This window comes from Girardinichthys multiradiatus, chromosome 8, assembly GCF_021462225.1.
Source record: "Girardinichthys multiradiatus isolate DD_20200921_A chromosome 8, DD_fGirMul_XY1, whole genome shotgun sequence".
NCBI classification, from domain to species: domain Eukaryota; kingdom Metazoa; phylum Chordata; class Actinopteri; order Cyprinodontiformes; family Goodeidae; genus Girardinichthys; species Girardinichthys multiradiatus.
This window is the reverse complement of record NC_061801.1, coordinates 2,364,237-2,383,108: the sequence shown is the minus strand read 5'-3', so window position 1 is coordinate 2,383,108 and position 18,872 is coordinate 2,364,237. Positions and strand designations below refer to the sequence as shown.

The following is an 18,872-nucleotide window of genomic DNA, read 5'->3' as shown; positions in this document are numbered from 1 at the left end:
TCCTTTTTTGGTAACTCGTCTCTTATGTCTAAGTTCAACACTGGTTCATCCTTTTATGTTTTGAACAGGCAAATGCACAGACATACAGACATTTTTGGGGGCAGGTGTTCAACCAACAGCTCCTATTGCTAGATTTGTTCATGAAGTTAAAAAAGAAAACACATTAGGACATATTTATTTAGTAGCCTCTCTATTCTTGGAATTATGCTGCAAAATTTATAAATGAAGTAAAGCAATGTTGTTCTGTGCATAATGATCAAGACTGACCTATTGAATCTCCATGAAGCTGAGAAAACAGTGTACATTATTTCACTGTTTTCTGACAGAGTTGAAGCATTACACTAATAATATACCATCACCAATATCAATATACTGCACCAAATTATCATGTAGCTTAACTTAAGACCTATCTTTAATTTCAAACTCCACAAACCTACTTTTGGTAGTAAATGTTAAGTCTTTTGTTATACTAATAAAATCAAACAGACAGCTAAGGAACATTTTCCTATTTATTCATATTTTTTTGTGTGTTGCTCTGTATCATATAGCTTTATATTAAGCGTCCTATATATGTTTGTTTGTAATGTAACCTAGCAAAATGATTCCTCAACTGATGGAGTAGAAATGATTGCATGAAAAGAGCTCCTTGAGTAAAAGTGACTTTTACCTACACAGAACAGAGATTTGGTCAGCATGCTGTAAAGTATTCAGAATCAGTATCAGCTTTATTGCCAAGTTTGTACAGACAAACACGGAATTTGATTCCGGCACACTTTGCTCTCAATAATAAAAAAGATTTTTTTAAATATACATACATACACAATTGACTTTACAATGGAATATAACGTCTGACTGTCAAGTGTTCATCAGAGAAACAGCCCGGGGAACGAAACTGTCTCTGTGGCGGTTGGTAGCGCCACCTGAAGGTAAAAGCCAGTTTGTGAAGGTGTTTGTTTCTATTTTTTACACTAACTCATGAGAGGTACTTGACATGGTCCTGCAAAATGTTTGTGGTCATGCTTTTTTCTTTGGGACTTCACATCAAACTAATTAAGATTTTATATGAAACAACACTAGTGAACTGATATAATGTGTAAAATAGTGAAACAGATGGACAAATCTTTGAAATCATGGATTTCATGAGTACCAAATGTGTAGGTTGTGCATTATGCATGGATGCTCTTTCTATGAAAGCCAGGTGTTTTTAGGGATCGTCGAGCGAGAAGCCACATTATGTTTTTAGTGGCACTATAATGATAAGTATTGTGGTTAATTGTGTACCAAACAATGTCAATCTGCAGTGGCTCTGTGCACGTGTCTGGTTTTGAATATACTAGAATGATTCATGGGTCAGGGGTCATAACAAACATGGGAACATTCCTCTGTGACAAGAATATTGACTGATATTCATTTAATATCAATAATACTCCTTTAATAATGTTCTCTTTTGTTCAGAGGTTGAGGACACTTCCAACTGGGAATTCCCGGATGTTTGTAGGTTCTACTTTGGAAAGTTTGGCCAGTGGTCCAGCTTGTTCTTCTCCATGGTGTCCCTTGTTGGAGCCATGGTGGTCTACTGGGTCCTCATGTCCAACTTCCTCTACAACACTGGGCAGTTCATGTATAGTAAGTTTAAACACAGAAGAACGAGAACATAATGTCCCAGGTTTACTCTGCTGTCTTGCATCTTGTCCGTTATGTGCTGTTGTCTGCAAGTTTTCAATTCAATTCAGTTTTATTTATATAGCGCCAATTCACAACACATGTCGTCTCAAGGCACTTCACAACAGTCAGGTTCATACATTCCAATTAATCCTAACCATTGAACAGTGCAGTCAGATTCAGTTATTCATTCAAATTGGATAAAAAGTTTTTCTATCTAAGGAAATCCAGCAGATTGCATCCAGTCAGTGACTTGCAGCATTCACTCCTCCTGGATGAGCATGTAGAGACAGTGGACAGTCACTGGTGTTGACTTTGCAGCAATCCCTCATACTGAGCATGCATGTAGCGACAGTGGAGAGGAAAAACTCCCTTTTAACAGGAAGAAACCTCCAGCAGAACCAGAACCAGGCTCAGTGTGAGCGGCCATCTGCCACGACCGACTGGGGGTTTGAGAGAACAGAGCAGAGACACAAGGAGAACAAAGAAGCACTGATCCAGGAGTCATTTCTATGGAAAGGAAAAGTAAATGTTAATGGTTGTAGCTCCTTTAAACATTTCATCTAGAAAGAAAGAACAGATCAACTCTGAGCCAGTTTTCAAGGTTAGAGTCTGAAAGAGAGAACATAGAGTTAGTCACAGTAGAAGCTCAGTCAATCACCATGTCTAGGAGAGAGAAAGGGTTAAACACTAAAAGACAGAGCCATGTGGTTCATCTGTAGAAGGTGAGCATTAAGTTGTTGCCAGCAGAAGCTTGGACGATTCCCCCCTCCAGAAAGGTGTCACAGGTAGACACAGAGTCAGGCCAGGTGTAGCTTCTAAGAAGAGAAAAGAGAGAGAACATAAAGTTAAAAGCTGAAATAACAGCAAATAATGCAAAACTGGAGAGCAGTGAGTGTGTTTTCAAATGATCTACCAAAGTGCACCATTTCTGTTGTGTACTGCACATATTGACCTCCATAAAAATGCAATTCCAAAGTCTAGCAGTTTTTGTCTATGAAGTCACACGGAGCATGATAGCTTCAGATCTTTATGTTTGCTTCAGCAAATCTAAAATGCTGACTCAGCTATGACTGAAGTTCAGTTCATACATCCTGTTTGAAGTTGCCCATTCACCTAAACAGCAGCCAGTAACTTCTTTTCAAAAGATAACTCAATCATATTTCAAGTCAAGTTATAACTATGGGTTAATTTGTGCATGCAGCACTAAAGGCATCTCTACATTTTTGTCAGATGTATAGAAATGTTATCTTGGGAATGTGTCTGTGGTTGGAGATGGTCAGAAGTAGGAGTTGTTTAGATATTCCCTCATTAAAACCTTCTAAAATATTTATTCTTTGTGGGTTTATTATCTGGAGAGCATTTGACTTAAATTTAGTCCTGTATAAATAAGCATTTAGTTAACTGTCCAGCAGTGCTGTGTAATGTTAAAAAATGAGTTTCATTAAAAAAGTAGATTCAGAAGTGAACCCATAGCATTGCTGTGTGGCACCAGAATTTGATGATTTCATTTGTACATTTCCTTGTATATTTTATGTACAAAGATGAAATGTTTATTAACACGAAATAATGAGTGTTTTACAAGGATTTACTTTCTTTACCTGTCTACAGACCATGCTAACAATGTCAACACATCCGATTCAGAGTTTGGAACCAATGGCTCTGAAAGAGGTGAGGCACCTGCACCAGGAAACCTTCATCTTTAACATTTTACAGCAGTTAAATGTTCAGACTGTCTGTGTACTGCTGTTTTACATCAGTAACTGAATTCTTTACTTAAGGCAAGGCAAGTTTATTTATATAGCACATTTCAGTAGCAAGACAATTCAAAGTGCTGTAAATGAAAAAGAGACATAATAGAAAAAGGGCATTACAGTGGCATAAAGGTAATTAAATAATTAACAAACAAATCATTTAAAGAATATAAACATGAATAACTAAATGAACCTCCTGCAGGAAAATTTGAGAATTGTATTCAATCATTAATGCATGCAATGCTCCTGGTCCATATTTTCTCAGCATAAAATCAAACATTTCTTTCTGGGGGTTTGCAATTTCCTGGAACCCTGTGTCTGTCCCATTTCACAGGAACTCTGCTTCCCGTCCAATTTATCCGCAAGTAATTTACCAGTCTCTGTGCACATGCCTGGTTTTGAATATAATAGAATGATTCATGGGTCAGGGGTCATAACAAACATGGGAACATTCCTCTGTGAAAGGAATGTTGACTATGTACTTAAAAAATGTAAAATTAACTGTTGGTGACCAACAATGAATTTCTGTGAAATGCAGAAAAGAAGAAAAAACGTTTTTTTGAAAATTGGATATGATATTTGTTCTGTTGCACAGGATTTCTAAACTAGGCAAAAGTTATGAATCTGAGAAGCTTTTAAAGATTTTTTTCTTTTGTGGCACTATTTATGTGTCCTTTTGTTTTGTTTTTTTATTTGAAAGTAGACAGAGAAGAAGTGGGGTGAAGAGAGGGGGAAGAGATACAGCACAGGTCGCCATGGTTGCGACTCCAACCAGGGACAGCATCGAGGAATATGGGTCACACACTTTACTGCTACGCTGTGTGCCGCGCCCCACAAGCTTTTTTTTAATCCTTTTCCTTCTGGATCTTTTTGTGAAGTGAAAGTATGAGTCAGGTTTTAATTTTTTGTATCGAGATAAAAACATTAATTAGAAAAAATGAGGACATGAAATTTTGTACAATGAGAAACCAAGATTTGTGCTGTATTTTGGTCAAAAATGCATGATAAAAAAATTGTGCACTATAAAGATTTTTTTCTTAGCAAAACATTGGAAAGGACTTGCAGATTTTTGCATCTTTAAAGCAAAATATTCATAAACAATTAGCAAATCTGGAAGAATTTTAGTCAGTGCACAAAGAGCTTGGAGACAAACCTAACCTTGAGATCTGGCAGTCCCTCAGATGCTACCCTATTAAGTAACATCATTAAAAGATGGCTAATGAAGCACATGGCCAAGGGTTAACTGTGAACTTTTTTGATCAGTTTTACAGAGTTACATTTTACAAAACCTACTTCAGACTTTACAGTGGTCAGATGAATCGGCAGATCTATTCATGCCACTGCTGTGTCTATAGCAGCTTCTGTTCGGTAGTTTGTTATACTAAACTGGTGGTTCAGGGATGTGTTGGTTAGGCTTGCACACACAGGCCAGCAGCATGGAATGAGTGGAGTAGTAGCAGTGTTGTTAAACTGGTCTACAGTGTACCCTACTCTCCTCTTCATCTGTTCTCTGATTACCTCTGTTACCTGCTCAAAGATACATCAGCTTTGGATCACCTTCATCCCTCCTGTCCACCTCGGTATTTTCTCAGGACACAAGACAGTGACAAACGTGTTATTAGGCCTGACTTGAGGGCTGATGTGTGAAAGAGGCTGATATTTCAGATCTTATGCCGAATTGTCTGTGGTATGGGCCAAAGAGGATCAGAACCTTCCAGGTTTAAAGGCCAGGCTCTGATGGTGCGTGGTTGTTTTGGGGCACTTTTTCATTCAGAGTATTTGTAGAGAGTATGGTTGACCAAACCATGGCTCAACAACTTTGAGTTCCCACATGGTTCCTCACCCTGTCAGTAACTGACCAGAACTCATCCAGAGTATAGCTTATCGGTGTAGAAAGAAAAAAAGCTGACGTGTTAAAGACACTATTGCCTTGGTGGAGGTCTGCACTCTGAGTGCTTTTCTAGTTCACCTAATTATTTAACTATTTTAGGGTCAACACTATTATTTAATGTGATTCAGTGTGACAAGACAAAGCAACAAAATGATGCTATGTAGTTCACTATGCCTAAATAATTACCTTCATAAAACGGGTCTTATTTATCAATTTTAAAGCACAATAAACAAAAACACTGAAGGTCCAAGCAAAACTATATATCCAGACTGCAGATGTGATTAACACTCATTCCGTGACTCAGCAGTGAGCAGCAAAATACAGTTTCTATATCATGAACAACAAACCACAAAGTTAGTTTAGTTTCTTTTCTAACGTCTGGCTTTATAATCTATTAAACATCCAATGTTGCTTCAAACTAGCATCAATATCATTTATGAAAGTTACCTGTAATGACAGTGAGGCAGCTCGGCTGTACTGAAAATTCTGATCCGAGGCTCTTCTGAAAAACGAAGTAGGTAAATAATATAAAAAAATAATGCTTCAAAAACATGGAAGAGGTATTGAAAGCCCTGTTCTCAGTAACACTATAAGGCTGGATACCTTTTTAAAGAAGGTGATGGCATCTGTAGCTAACTTGAAATTAGCAGAGCTGTTATAAAGGAAGACGGGAAACAACGTTTGGAGCTCCTTGCCCAAGAAAAGTCTGAAGCTGAGGTGGGAAAAGCTGGATACCAGGTCGATCTCCACATTCACAGCAGGTTGCTGTCTTAAGTGTGTGATGAAATAATTTGTGCTAATTTATAGTTAGCTTGTGTGTGCATTTTTACCGCTTCCTCCATCCTTACCTGGTTGTTGTTTGTGGCACACGCCTTCCTCAGGCTCCACCTCCTTAGCAGAGCTAATTGTTGTCTGCTTTCTAGTAAAGAGTGTCAGGGGAATGTTTCTAAATTAAAGCGTAGAGTACCTCATAATTACACGGATTGTATTGCAAGGACGTGAAAAGCATCTAGATTTAATTCCCAAAACTGCAACTTTTCTCAGCTGTTTTAGCGATGCTCTGGCACCTTGCACAAGCACTTCTGAGTATTAATTTATTAATCTTAAATAAATGAATGTTATGATAACGTTATCTTTGGGTTGGAAACCAAAGGATGTTGGGAACTTCTCTAGCTCATACCATCAATACCAGAGTTTTTTAATGTTTGTAGCAACGTCACAAAGATGTAAAAACCTAACTGTTACCCAAAATTCAGAAATAAAATAAAATATTAGTAAACGAAATGAAACTGACTCAACAAAAATATGAAATATCTCAGGTTTATACTTTTGGAGGTGAAGAATAAAACTGAAATAAACTGTTTTTCTGATTCTTCCATTTTGGGTTCATAGTATCTTAACCTTTCTAAATATCTTAATTGTTATTAGTAAAACTATTATTTAAGTGTGTGTGTGGTAATGTCTTGCTGATGTATTCACCAGTCATCTGCCCATACCCCAAAACTAACCCTGGAAGAAATGACACCACGAGCACGCTGTGTCAAATCACCATTGGGAATGATACGTCGGGGAGCAGCTTTGAGCACTACTGGAGTAAAACCAACACCATCCCTCTCTACCTCATCATCCTGCTGCTGCCACTGCTCTGCTTTCGCTCAGCCTCGTTCTTTGCAAGGTTTACTTTCTTTGGTAAGTGGAGCCCAAGCTGCTGAGATGCAGTTAGGGATTTTTGGGATTAGTAAACAACTAGGGACACATTAGCTGTTTTGTGTAGACATTCCTTGGAAAGATTAAAACTTATCATGTGAGTGTAGTGTGTTCAACACTCTTTCGTCCTTATTTGTGAAACTCCTGAACTCTGCCCTGTCACTGCTATGCTGTGTTACTTAGAACAGCTGATACAGCTCAACAACTCTTGTAATTCTTGTGTTTATCTTGCTATGATGATAAATTAGCCACAATCTCTTTAAAGAAGACTTAAAGCAAGGACTTTGTCAAGTCTAAAATATTATTTTACTCAAGGGCTGAAATGGCTAATCAGATTAATCACCATTAATTGATTATTGAAATAATTGTCAAGTAATTTTGAAATTCAATAATCCTTAACTGGAGTATGGAAACTCTAACGTAATTTGCACAAAGAACAACCCACACAGAGAAGTAATTGGGCCATAATTGTACAGATAATATATTTTATATTTTGCATTTAAGATGAAAAACTTTCGTCTGTAAATATGCACTATCGAGAACTCCTTAAGTGACATGGCTTTAGCTACATCTGCTTTAAATGGTATAAATCTCCTATTTGGCACCTTTTTACTATCCGATTATTAATCGAATAGAAAAATAGTCAGTCAGTGGCCTCTGTTGGCCTGTATGTTACAACACTTCTATTGCACAATTAGCTGGTCATGTGGTGTCACCTCTCTTTAGACAGACAGCAGCACTGAGCCACAGTGACTCAGCAGTGTGCATGAATGAGTCAACAAAAGCTGCTGCATATCAAATACATTTGTTTGTGTCATCCATGTATGGAACTGGGTTTTTACCAGACAGGATCAAGGATAAACAGAGCATTAACTTGAGAGGGAGAAAAATTGATATTTAATTTGAAGTTTGTTCTTGGGTTTTGCCATGACTATATCGATGGTTGCTAGCTTCCTGTCATGTTCTTTATTGATGTAGCGTTTTATAGGTATATAGATATACAACAGCATGATTAAACCAGAGTAGTTAAGTGGTTTATGAAATTCACTGTATTTATTTCTCACTAATCCCCAAGCATCATTTTGTCTCTTCTAGGCACCATATCAGTTGTTTACCTGATTGTGCTGGTCACAATCAAAGCTGCCCACCTTGGGTTCCACCTAGAGTTCCACTGGCTTGATCCATCTCAGTTCTATGTTCCAGGTAGATCTCTGCATTTGTCAATGCTGTTTGTCTTCCCTCTGCTTTTGCACATCATCATCCTAGTTTTGCCAACAGTGCATTAAAAATATCCCATTTACATGGCAACCCTGTTGAATGAGAAATCCTCTGATCTTTTATGTGAAACAGAGGTGTGTGGTTCGAGGGGGCAGGTGCACGTTGTGTTTTGACAATGCTGCCATTATAAAAATCTGAATACATCTGTTTGGCCTTCATATCATTTTGGTCTTTTATTCTTTTTGGTGTAAAACCAAAAACAACTCTGTAAAAGGTTTTAGATGTAAATTTAAACCAAGCCAGGATAGAGCACTAACAACTGCATGAACATTCATACCACCAAAGAAGTTTTCAACGTGTTTGGCTGAAAACATGTTCTCATACTGCCGTTCAGGACAAAGATCGTGGTTCTGATTTTCACGTTTTCTAACAAATGTCTTGTTTTCCTCTTCTTTCAGAATTCAGGCTGCTTTTTCCTCAGCTGACTGGTGTCCTCACTCTGGCCTTCTTCATTCACAACTGTATCATCACACTGATGAAGAGTAACAAAAAACAAGAAAACAATGTGAGCCTCTGCTAAATTTCTGTTCACAAAATTATTTGCACAAGCTAATCTGTGCTGGACTGCTAGATTTATCAGGAGGTTGGAAGAGAAGAATCTTAAAATTAAAATCAAAATTTATTGGAGGCTAACTTTGTCAAATTAGTTTGATTAAAACTTGTAAGACCTTTAAACTTGGACCCAATGTTTAATCACAGTCTTTTAATAACAACCAAAGCAAATTAGGTAGTATTTCTTTTTACACCCGGAATATTTGTGCAAATAAAATATGAATAACCTTCTAGCTACAGATATTATGTTGTTAAATTGACAAAAATGTGCCAAAAATGCTGCCAGATCATTTTAGGGTTTGCAAATCTTTACCCGAGGAGAAACACACATATTTAAAGTGACACCAGTCAAGCTTACTGAACCAGTCCCAGGCTTACAGTGAATTCAGCAAAAATTTTTTTTTACATTTCCCCAACATTTAGGATTTCTTGTTTTTTGAACCTTATATAAGGGCAGACTGAGTTAAGGCTTATTCCACATGGTTCCTTCAGTTTATTTTTATTTCTTGTTGCAGGTAAGGGACCTGTCTTTGGCTTATCTTCTCGTTGGAGGGACTTATATGTATGTGGGGGTGTTGATCTTTGCTGCCTTTCCCTCACCTCCTCTCTCCAAAGACTGTATTGAACCAGTAAGATTTAAACTTGGTTTTGGTATTTGATATTTTATTACTTACAAAAGGTTTTTCCCCACCACAACCCCCTTCCCTCTATAAAGCATAATCACTACATTATCAACAAACATACAAAGACATAACTACTGTAGGAAGTACTGTTTTCATCTATTCCTCCTGCTAACATCATATTATGTATTTATAGATACTGTCGAGTGTTTCTGCGTTAGTAATAGTTCTTTTGGTACAGATCATACTGTGTAAAAACCTGATGTAATGTGTGAAAAGCCAGTGCTCATCTACTCAGAGTATAGGTTATACTGGATTAGATGGTTTTAACAGTGAACATAAATGACTTTTGGGATAAGTGGCAATGAAACAAATATTACATGTTAGTGGTACCTAGTCTTCTCGGTCTGAAAACTTTTACCGACCAAAAAAATGTTTTCCCTGTTATTGGCCCTAAGTGGAGTCCTAAACATAATTTAACCCAAACTGGATCCATCAGGTCATTAAGTGGAATTTGCAAATATGTATTTCATTGGATCTTACTTCTTGGGTACAAATATATGATGGAACTGTTAAAAAGATGTTACAAGGTGTGACTGCTAAATGTTTTTACCCTAAGTTCCCTCTACAGCATCACTCGTTTGGTTGTTTGTAACTGAGCAGTTTTAAAGTAAAACTTTTCACTTTATTTAATGCGATTCCTAATTCTCTTTGATAAACTTGTATTTATTGTAAATAACATCGCAGCTCATTCACTGATTTATTCATTTAGTTTTACAGACAGACCTATAGTATCGACTGTCTGCTTCCTCTCTCTTACAGAACTTCTTAGATAACTTCTCCAGCAGTGATGTGTTGGTATTTGTGGCTCGCGTATGCTTGCTATTCCAAATGATTACGGTCTACCCTCTGTTGGGTTACTTGGTACGAGTGCAAATTATGGGTCAGTTGTTTGGAAATCATTATCCCAGGTAAGAGAAAACTAATTTTATTTACAGTTCATGTTTGAACATTTTTCTCTTCTTTACATTCATGTGAATTTAGGCTAAATATCAGTTTTGTTTACTCTTAAACCAATATAACAAAGTATATTATACATGACTGTTTAAGAATAGTTCACCATGTGTGTAATAAGCAAACAGATTGAGTTTACAAACCTTGGATTCCAATTGGTCCTGACTGGTATACACAGAGTTTTAGCAATTGTACTGCTCACATTTTCATTTTTTAAAATCTTTTAATCGTCCCGTGAAGTGTTTTATTGTAACCTCTTTGACAAGTTTGGATTCTTTATCAATATATTCCAGCAATCAGCTTCCATCTTTTGATGCAAGCTGATGCATGTAATTTTCAACTACATTCATCAGCCTATTGATGCTATTTAATCAAGTGTTTGGTAAAGTGAATGATCTGGTAAAGATCATTCACTGGTGTCTGATGCAGCAGTAAAATGGTGCATCTTCATGTTTTTTGCCTGTTAGTGTCCCATTTCAAAACTAAGATAGTTTCTGTTTGCTTCATATCTTAGCCTTATAGCCAACCATGCACATCTTTTAGTACCAATACACAGCAGTACGTGCATTGCTTGTCCTTACTGTGGCAGTAGACCTAAAACTCCAATATCAGAACTCCATTATTTCTAGCAAACTCTTGAACAATGGAGAGTCAGTGGTTGTAGAATGGTTAAATACAGGACCAGTAATCATCATCACACTTGGGATCAGGATCTGCATAGGTTTATTCCTATAACACAGTACCATGGGACACTTAATTTGCAGGCAGGAGCATGCTCTCTCACAGCTTCCAGCATATTGGTCAGGCAGCCTTTTTTTCTTTAAATACAAGAAATGAGAATAAAGACAAAAATGAAGTTGTGCACAAATAAACACCATTAAATTAAATGAGTAATTACTGCAAGAATAGTATAAACCAAAATTGTGCACAATACAACACTCAAAGTTCCTGCCCAATTTTACTCAATTTAACTCACAAATCATCAGTATATCACCATGATGTAAAAACTGCATAAAGGACTTATTTCACAATACAGTCCTTCAACAAAAACGTATAAAGAACACATCAGATAACAGTTTGTATTTGAAACATACCAATAATATTGTAGCATGAGACACATGATTTGCTGGCAGCTACATGCTCTCTCGCAGCTCCATGTGGCAGATTACAGACGACACTTGAAGGGGAAAATCTCAGGAAAACGTAATAAAACTTTTTTTTTTCCTACTACTTGGTAACAGTTTAACATAAACTTTTTTATGCAGTTCAAACTGTGAAAACAACTTTTCCACCAGCTACAACATTAAGGAACCAAAGATTAAAACAGGGAATAATGGAAATAGACGTGCTGGAACACGAAGTTAATACATGAAATTTAAAAACGCTACGAAAAACATTTTGAGAATGTTCATTAAAATAAATGAGATATAAATAAAAATGGACTCAGCTACAATTGCACTAAATGCTTTGTGTCACATTGTCTCTTCAGTTTCCTTCACATTCTTGTGCTGAATATTGCCATTGTTGGAGCTGGAGTTCTGATGGCCATGTTTTATCCCAACATTGGATCTATTATACGGTATGTGTAGAGTTATATTGTTAACTGTTAAGGAATAATAGATAATGCATCTAGTCAAGTTAGCCTAGTGATTCTTCCACAATCAACTTGTTTAAACCTGTACGTTCTTCAACTACTGTAAGGAAACAAGCAGCTGTATTGTAGAGTTATTCAACCTGGTACTTGGCCTCAGAACAATTCAGTTTCAATTCAATTCAGTTTATATAGCGCCAATTCACAACACATGTTGTCTCAAGGCACTTCAATTCAGTTTCATAAGACTGGGACTCTTTACAGAATGTGTTACTGACTGTTGCATTAATGAAACTTCCTTGTCCATTTTAAATTGATGTTTTATTACAAAGAAAAGGTGTAGACAAAGGTCTGACAACTCAAATATGTTTCGGTGTAGACGACAGTGTAGCAAAATGAATCAGATCATTCAATCCTGCTGAATGTGTGCCAACTAGTTAGTCGCTCAGAATCAAAACTTTCCATTTTTAGCAAACCTCTAAAGCAATGACAAATACAAACTTTATTTAGAGTTATGAAAAGAATAATATAGAATTTAAAATATTTTTGGAATGTGATAGTTTATCTTTGAAGCTTGGAATGTGTAGCGTCTACAGCACCTTGCAAAGCACTTATACACTGTTTCACATTTTCTGTGTTACAACCACAAACTTCAATTTATTTCAGTGGGATTTTATATGATTCACCAACACAGTCCATAATTATGAAATGGGAGAACAATTGCACATTTTGTTCTCACGTAAAATTAGTAAAGTGTGGCATGCATTTGTATTCACCTTGCCCTGTCTCTATCCATAGATCAATTCCAGCCCAACCAGTTAGCTACAAAAATACTTGACCAGTAAAATAGTCCATCAGCCAACTAACCATTGTTGTAAGACAGCCATAAGAAGTCCCATTGCACTTTTTATTATCTTTACCATTTGTTTTTTTGTTAAAGATACTTCTCAAGGTTTACTTCATGTCCCTCGAGATTGTCCCACTGCCAAATAGAACAGTCAGCTCTGTGTTACAAATTCTGTTATTACTAACCAACAAACTAGATTTGGGGTTTAAAGGAATAAAGATGTGAACTGTGAGGCTCCTAGATACATCAGTCTCCACCCAGTTACTGCATAAGGTTTTCATTTGATCCAATCACATATAACAGTATTAAAATTCCTCCCTGAAAACCCTCAGTGACAGTACATCACCAACATAAGCAACCAGGAGGGGGCAGTGTTCTTTTTTTTGGCAGCTAATCATGGTCCAACACATCCAGCTGGGACAAGGAGGAATGTCATCCTGAAATCTAAATCCTGAACACACTGCATAACAACAGTCCCAACTCCTCATATCTCTGAACTGTTAAAGGATAGGCAAATCTTGTTCAGTTTTGTTGAATGCATATAAAGTGGTTGAGTTCCGACGTTTTCAATTTTTATATGCAGCACAGAATGTACTCATCCATATTTGCTGATCATAAGTCTCTGTTTCTTTCTGCAGATTTTCTGGAGCAATTTGTGGACTGGCTTTAGTGTTTTTACTTCCTGCTTTAGTCCACATGATCTCCCTGAAGCAGCAGGGGAAACTCACCTGGCTGTCCATTGTTTTCCACAGTTTCCTCATCCTACTGGGTGTGGCCAACCTGCTTGCTCAGTTCTTTATGTAAGAAACAACCAGCCAAAAATTCAAAAATGATAAAAACTAATAGACAACCAGCTTGTACCATCTCAAACCCTGTGCACATGACAACATTTTTTGTTGAAAAGGGAAAAGTTTTATTGTGTTTTTACTGTTCATGTAAACCACAACGGCGTGTTTTCTCTGAAAATGGGTTCCAGAGTGTAACGTTTTGAAAACGTCCCACTCTTTGTTGTTATGTACACCAGAAAACGGAATCTTCCTCTATGGGGAAGCCCTGGCTCATGTGCAGTATGACTGCAATCAATGCGCATGCACAGCATAACGGATGCCAACCAGTTTAAACTTACCCACAGTAGAAAATATTAACAATAACAATGATGGATTGCAAAATACATATTGGGCTGCTGACCCTTCTAAATGTATAATGACAGGATGGTTCTGCAACAAAGTCCTCATTTTCTACCCTGTTTTCTAAGCAGGGAATGTTTGTACACATGCACATATTGAGTTTTGACGAACATACAACCTAATAGTAGCATGGCAGGAAAATTACACTGTTTTTACCATATCTACTAGTTTGGTGTACACGGAAATCGCAATTAAAATGTTATGTTGATGTGTTAACAGAAACAGAAAAACAATCTTGTTTTCAATTGATCTTTGTCGTGTGCACAGGGCCTGAAAGTGGTATGGTCTGAATATCTGCAAAGCAGGCTCCAAACCTTTACCAAGTATATATTTATTTCAAGACATCCTTCATGTTAAAATTCATTTATAATCATGACTTGTTTTGACATACAATGAATAAAAGAAGTGCTGAACACTGCACCATTTTTTTCAGCTCAAATGTTTCTAAAGACGCCATTGACATAAAGTTTGTGCCAGATGTGAGCAACAGCCCAAGTAATCCATGTTTACAAAGTTATTAAAGCAAAGTAGTCTTTTTCTTAGGTTAACGTTTATGAAGTGGAATGGTGCAGGGAATACGTATTTAACACAAGCAGAAAGGGATGTGCAAAGAGGCATAGAAATCCAAGAATTCAGCTGAAATCTGAGTTTTTAGAAAGCATTCCTGCTGCTGTGTACAAGTCAATATCAGATGGTTTAATATTAACTGACTGCATATAAAAAGGTTTCTTATTACCAAAGTATTGCACAGAGTGGTATGATTGGTAAACACAGATAGACTTTTAATAAAAAGTCTTACTGTTGCTAAACAAACTCATGGCAATACTTACAGCTACATTTTCAAATCAGTTTATTGTGACTTGGAAGGAATCTTATTTGACCATAAAATCAGCCAGGAACCCCTTGTAAGATTCTGGAAATGGAAGGTACTGTTCCCATGGAAACAATAAGCAATGCTTTCAATAGCAATGGCCTCTATGCACACCCACTGCACAAGACTCCACTCCTGAAGAAAAGCATGTTGAAACTTGTTTAAAGTTTGCTGCAGAGGATTTGGACAAGCCTGTGAAAAACTGAGAGACTATAGTCTGGTCAAATGACGCCAAAGCTAAGCTCTTTGGATGTCATTGCTCACATCCTGTTTGGAGGAAGAATGGTTAGGCACATCACCCTGAAAACACCATGCAAAAGGTGAAGCTTGCAGGTGGGAACATCATGATGTGGGTTATACTGCATATGGTACTGACAGATTTCATATAACTGAAGGACGGGTGGGGAGATGTACCAGGACATTCTTGATAAGAATCTGAGAATTGTGTGGATTTCCAAGCAAGTCCCAAACTCTTAATTGGTTTTAGAGAAGGTAAAACTGCTAGAATTGCCCAGTCAATCACTTGACTTAAATGAAAATCTATGGTATAGAACTGAACTACAGAGCGCAATTAAATGGCCCCCAGAAGAGTAGGCTTGTCTGGAAGAGTAGCAAAAAACACACCTAAGCAATGCATAAGACAAGTTTCTCTTTATAGGAAATATCTTGAAGTTGTCATTACCAAAAAAATATTTTCCACGAGGTATTTAGGACATTTTTATGTGTTCAAAACTTAGTCTCTGTCATTCCATTATTTTATCCCAAGTTCATTGCTGGATTAATTTGCTTAGATTTTTTTTTTTTTTTGTATGAGTGGATTGATTGGGTTGTTGCTGACATTGGTATTAATTTAGTCAATGTCCCAACTAAAAACATTCAACAGAAAAATGTTGACCAGTTCAATACTTATTTTATTCGCATTATTTTAATCCAGGGCAGGCATAGTTAATTTTTCTTTGTTTATTGGAATAAGTATATAGGTGATTTGTCCTGCGTCAGCTGATCCCAGCCATAACCCAATGGCACTGTACAAATGCTGCATCTGTCATCTCATCAGCTTTTACAGAAGGCTAGCTTTGAACATTTGCAGAATTAATCAAACTTTATTTGTAGAGCACTTTTCATACAGCAAAGTGTTTTACAGACAGACATAAAAACACTGGAGACACATTAAAAACAAGCTAATCAGATAGACACGATAATAATAGTAAGATCAAGAATTAAGAGATAAAACAATAAATTATAAGGATAAGGAATTGTGTAAAAGCAATGCTGTAGATTAGCTAGAAAACAGAAATTTATAAAAGCATTAAAATTGTAACATAAAAAAACATTCATTCTAAAATAAAAGTTGGTATGGCCTGTACGAGAGAATCAAATCTGATAAATAGTCTGGGTTAGGACAACTCCTGGTTTACATACCACTAAGAGCAGCTTAAGAGCAATTCTAAAATGCACAAGTAATCAATGCAATGACTTTAAAGTTGGTGTGATCTCACCTCCAGGTCTTTGACCAGTGTTCTTTCAGCTGAGTGAAATGGTTATTTTAGGAGGATCAGAAAGCAGAGCACTAGGTTGGAGTCTGGCAATGTTCTTTGGATGAAAACATTTATTTTTGGGTAACATTTTAATGTGGTCTGTGAAGCCAAAGTTCAAATCAAATATGACAGGTTTTTCCATTTTGTCTTGATTTAGCTGAAGTATATTTTCTGCCACAAACTGCATCAATGGGTCCGGAGTCACCAGGAGACAGTCATATATAGAGCTGTGTGTCATCAGCGTAGCTATGAAAGTTAATGCCATGTGTCCTGATCACACCACCCAACAGTAGCATAGAAAGATCAGAAAGACTGGCAATCTAAAATTGAGCCTTGTGGAACACTGTAGTTTAAAATTCTGATGAACAGTTTTGTATTTTTACTGATGTGTAAGTTGAACCCTTAAGTACAATTTCTCTGCAATGATTGGATATAAAACCAGACAGGTTTTTTCCTGGAATGCAGTTAGAGTTTAGTTCATTCAGATCAGGCTTCTCTAAATTTTCACTTGAAAACAACAGGTTAGAAATTGGTCTAAAATGATTAAGCATGGTTTGTTCTCTTCACATGAGGCTTAACAGCAACAGTCAGGAAACGGTCATCTGAGGAGAATGGTTGACATCATTATTAGAATCTTCATAATTTGAAGAGTTGATTACATTTTTAGAAAGGTGGTTAATTGGGTCTCTTTAACCAACAATGACTCGGAGGTAATAATACTTTTATGTTAGGAATGCGATAATTTTTATCTTAGATTTTTATATTACCTGTGAAGTGGGCTACAAAGTGTTCACACTTTGAGATCCTGAACATACTAGTAGAGCTGCTTTGGTTAGTCTGTCAAAAAATGGGTTCTTTAATTGTTTTTATTATCAGATATTACTTTTCAGACATATGAATACCTCACCTGCTTGAGTAAATGATCCGATTATGACAATTTGGGTGTTTTTTTTTCCTCCATTTTCTTTTTGATTTTCACAATTGGATATTTCTTTTTTATATTTCTGGGTTAACTGTTGAATTTTTCCAACATTGATACGTGAAATATTGATATTTAAATGATGCTCTGACAAAGTAGTTGTGACTCGTAGTATTGACCAAATTGAAACCAAATGTTTCCTGGCCTCAGCTTCTTGAAGTATCATAGCTGCTGCTCTTTGTAGACCTGTTTATCTGACTCCTTCAGTGTTGCAGCTCTTATCTCACTTTTTGGGTTGCAGCTGATTTCTGTGACAGAGCTCTTAGACTCTGCAATAGAAAGACAGCATCACTGCACAGTTAGACAGTGTGTTCAGGAGTTGGTTTTAATTAGACCATGACATTCACAGCAGTCTGAACAGCAGTGTTGCTTTTCCTCTGCGGGATTAAATCCGGGCTGTTTGCTGTTGTGTTTAGTTTAAGTTAAATATATTATAAACTTCACTGTTATTGAAACTCTTTTTCTTTGTTTCTACAAACAGTACAGGGTGTTGACAGTTTTGGAAGAGCTTTTGCAGCAGTTTTTATTTTTGTTGGAACTGTACTAACCTACTTATTGCACATGTTTATGTGATATATGATTTATGTTATATTTTACCAGTAATGATGCAAAAGGGAATTTGTCAAAATGTAGGATCTCGGTGTATATCTGTTAACTTTTAATAAACTTCCTGTTAATTTTATCCACCGCAATTTGAGTTTATTGAACTTTTGATTCTACAGCCTTGCTTCCCAAACATTGAGTGAAAACATCTAGAATATAATATGCGGGAGCCTTACAGCTGGTTTCATCATACCTTTTTAGGACAAAAGGTATATATTTTATCCAGTGCATGCTCTACGGTCACCACCATGGTAAACTGGACAATCTTAATCATAGTTATTAGCTAATCTCAGTTATTGCATTCTGTTATGTTTAAAACCTTTTTTTATCAAACACTGTATGAACATCCGTTTATCTTTAGTTTGTGGTTTTCACGATGCTGGGAAATATTCTGGAGATGCAAGCATTAATCCTGGTTGATCTGAAAAGGAGAAACAGATATCAGGGGCCATCAGAGACTCTTTTATGGGATTTTTCTGATGTCAAAGGCTTCTACATGTAGGCTGTGAAACATTAAATGATTTTTTTCTGGTCAGTCTGAAATATAAATTTGTAAAAACAAAACGAAAGACAAAAGGTCTCTCATGGGTTTTTTGTTGTTCCTATCAATAGTACAACATCACAGCATTTTTCAACGCCTGTCATTGGATTTGATTTTGGTGTCCCATCCCAAGATTTTTACTGGCCCCATGTGGACCCCCCACTGTGAAACATTTCTGGGGTACCACTGATATTGGAGCGCCCCATGCAGCCAAAGTCACTTCTTCAATCTGATAGG

The 18,872-nt window shown here is 36.7% G+C and overlaps 1 protein-coding gene across 1 annotated transcript in view; it reads left to right on the top strand.

The window, feature by feature from the left end:
- The window catches only part of slc38a9 (solute carrier family 38 member 9), a 34,484-nt gene extending 16,311 nt beyond the window's left edge, over window positions 1-18,173 (top strand). Inside the window, exons 7-15 of the mRNA XM_047373062.1 lie at window positions 1,456-1,626; window positions 3,274-3,333; window positions 6,790-6,996; window positions 8,110-8,217; window positions 8,691-8,797; window positions 9,360-9,473; window positions 10,287-10,435; window positions 11,968-12,057; window positions 13,555-18,173. Of these exons, the coding sequence (XP_047229018.1) occupies window positions 1,456-1,626; window positions 3,274-3,333; window positions 6,790-6,996; window positions 8,110-8,217; window positions 8,691-8,797; window positions 9,360-9,473; window positions 10,287-10,435; window positions 11,968-12,057; window positions 13,555-13,720 (1,172 nt within the window). The 3' untranslated portion in view covers window positions 13,721-18,173. The remainder of the gene's footprint in view (window positions 1-1,455; window positions 1,627-3,273; window positions 3,334-6,789; window positions 6,997-8,109; window positions 8,218-8,690; window positions 8,798-9,359; window positions 9,474-10,286; window positions 10,436-11,967; window positions 12,058-13,554) is intronic.
- Window positions 18,174-18,872: the final 699 nt, after the last annotated feature.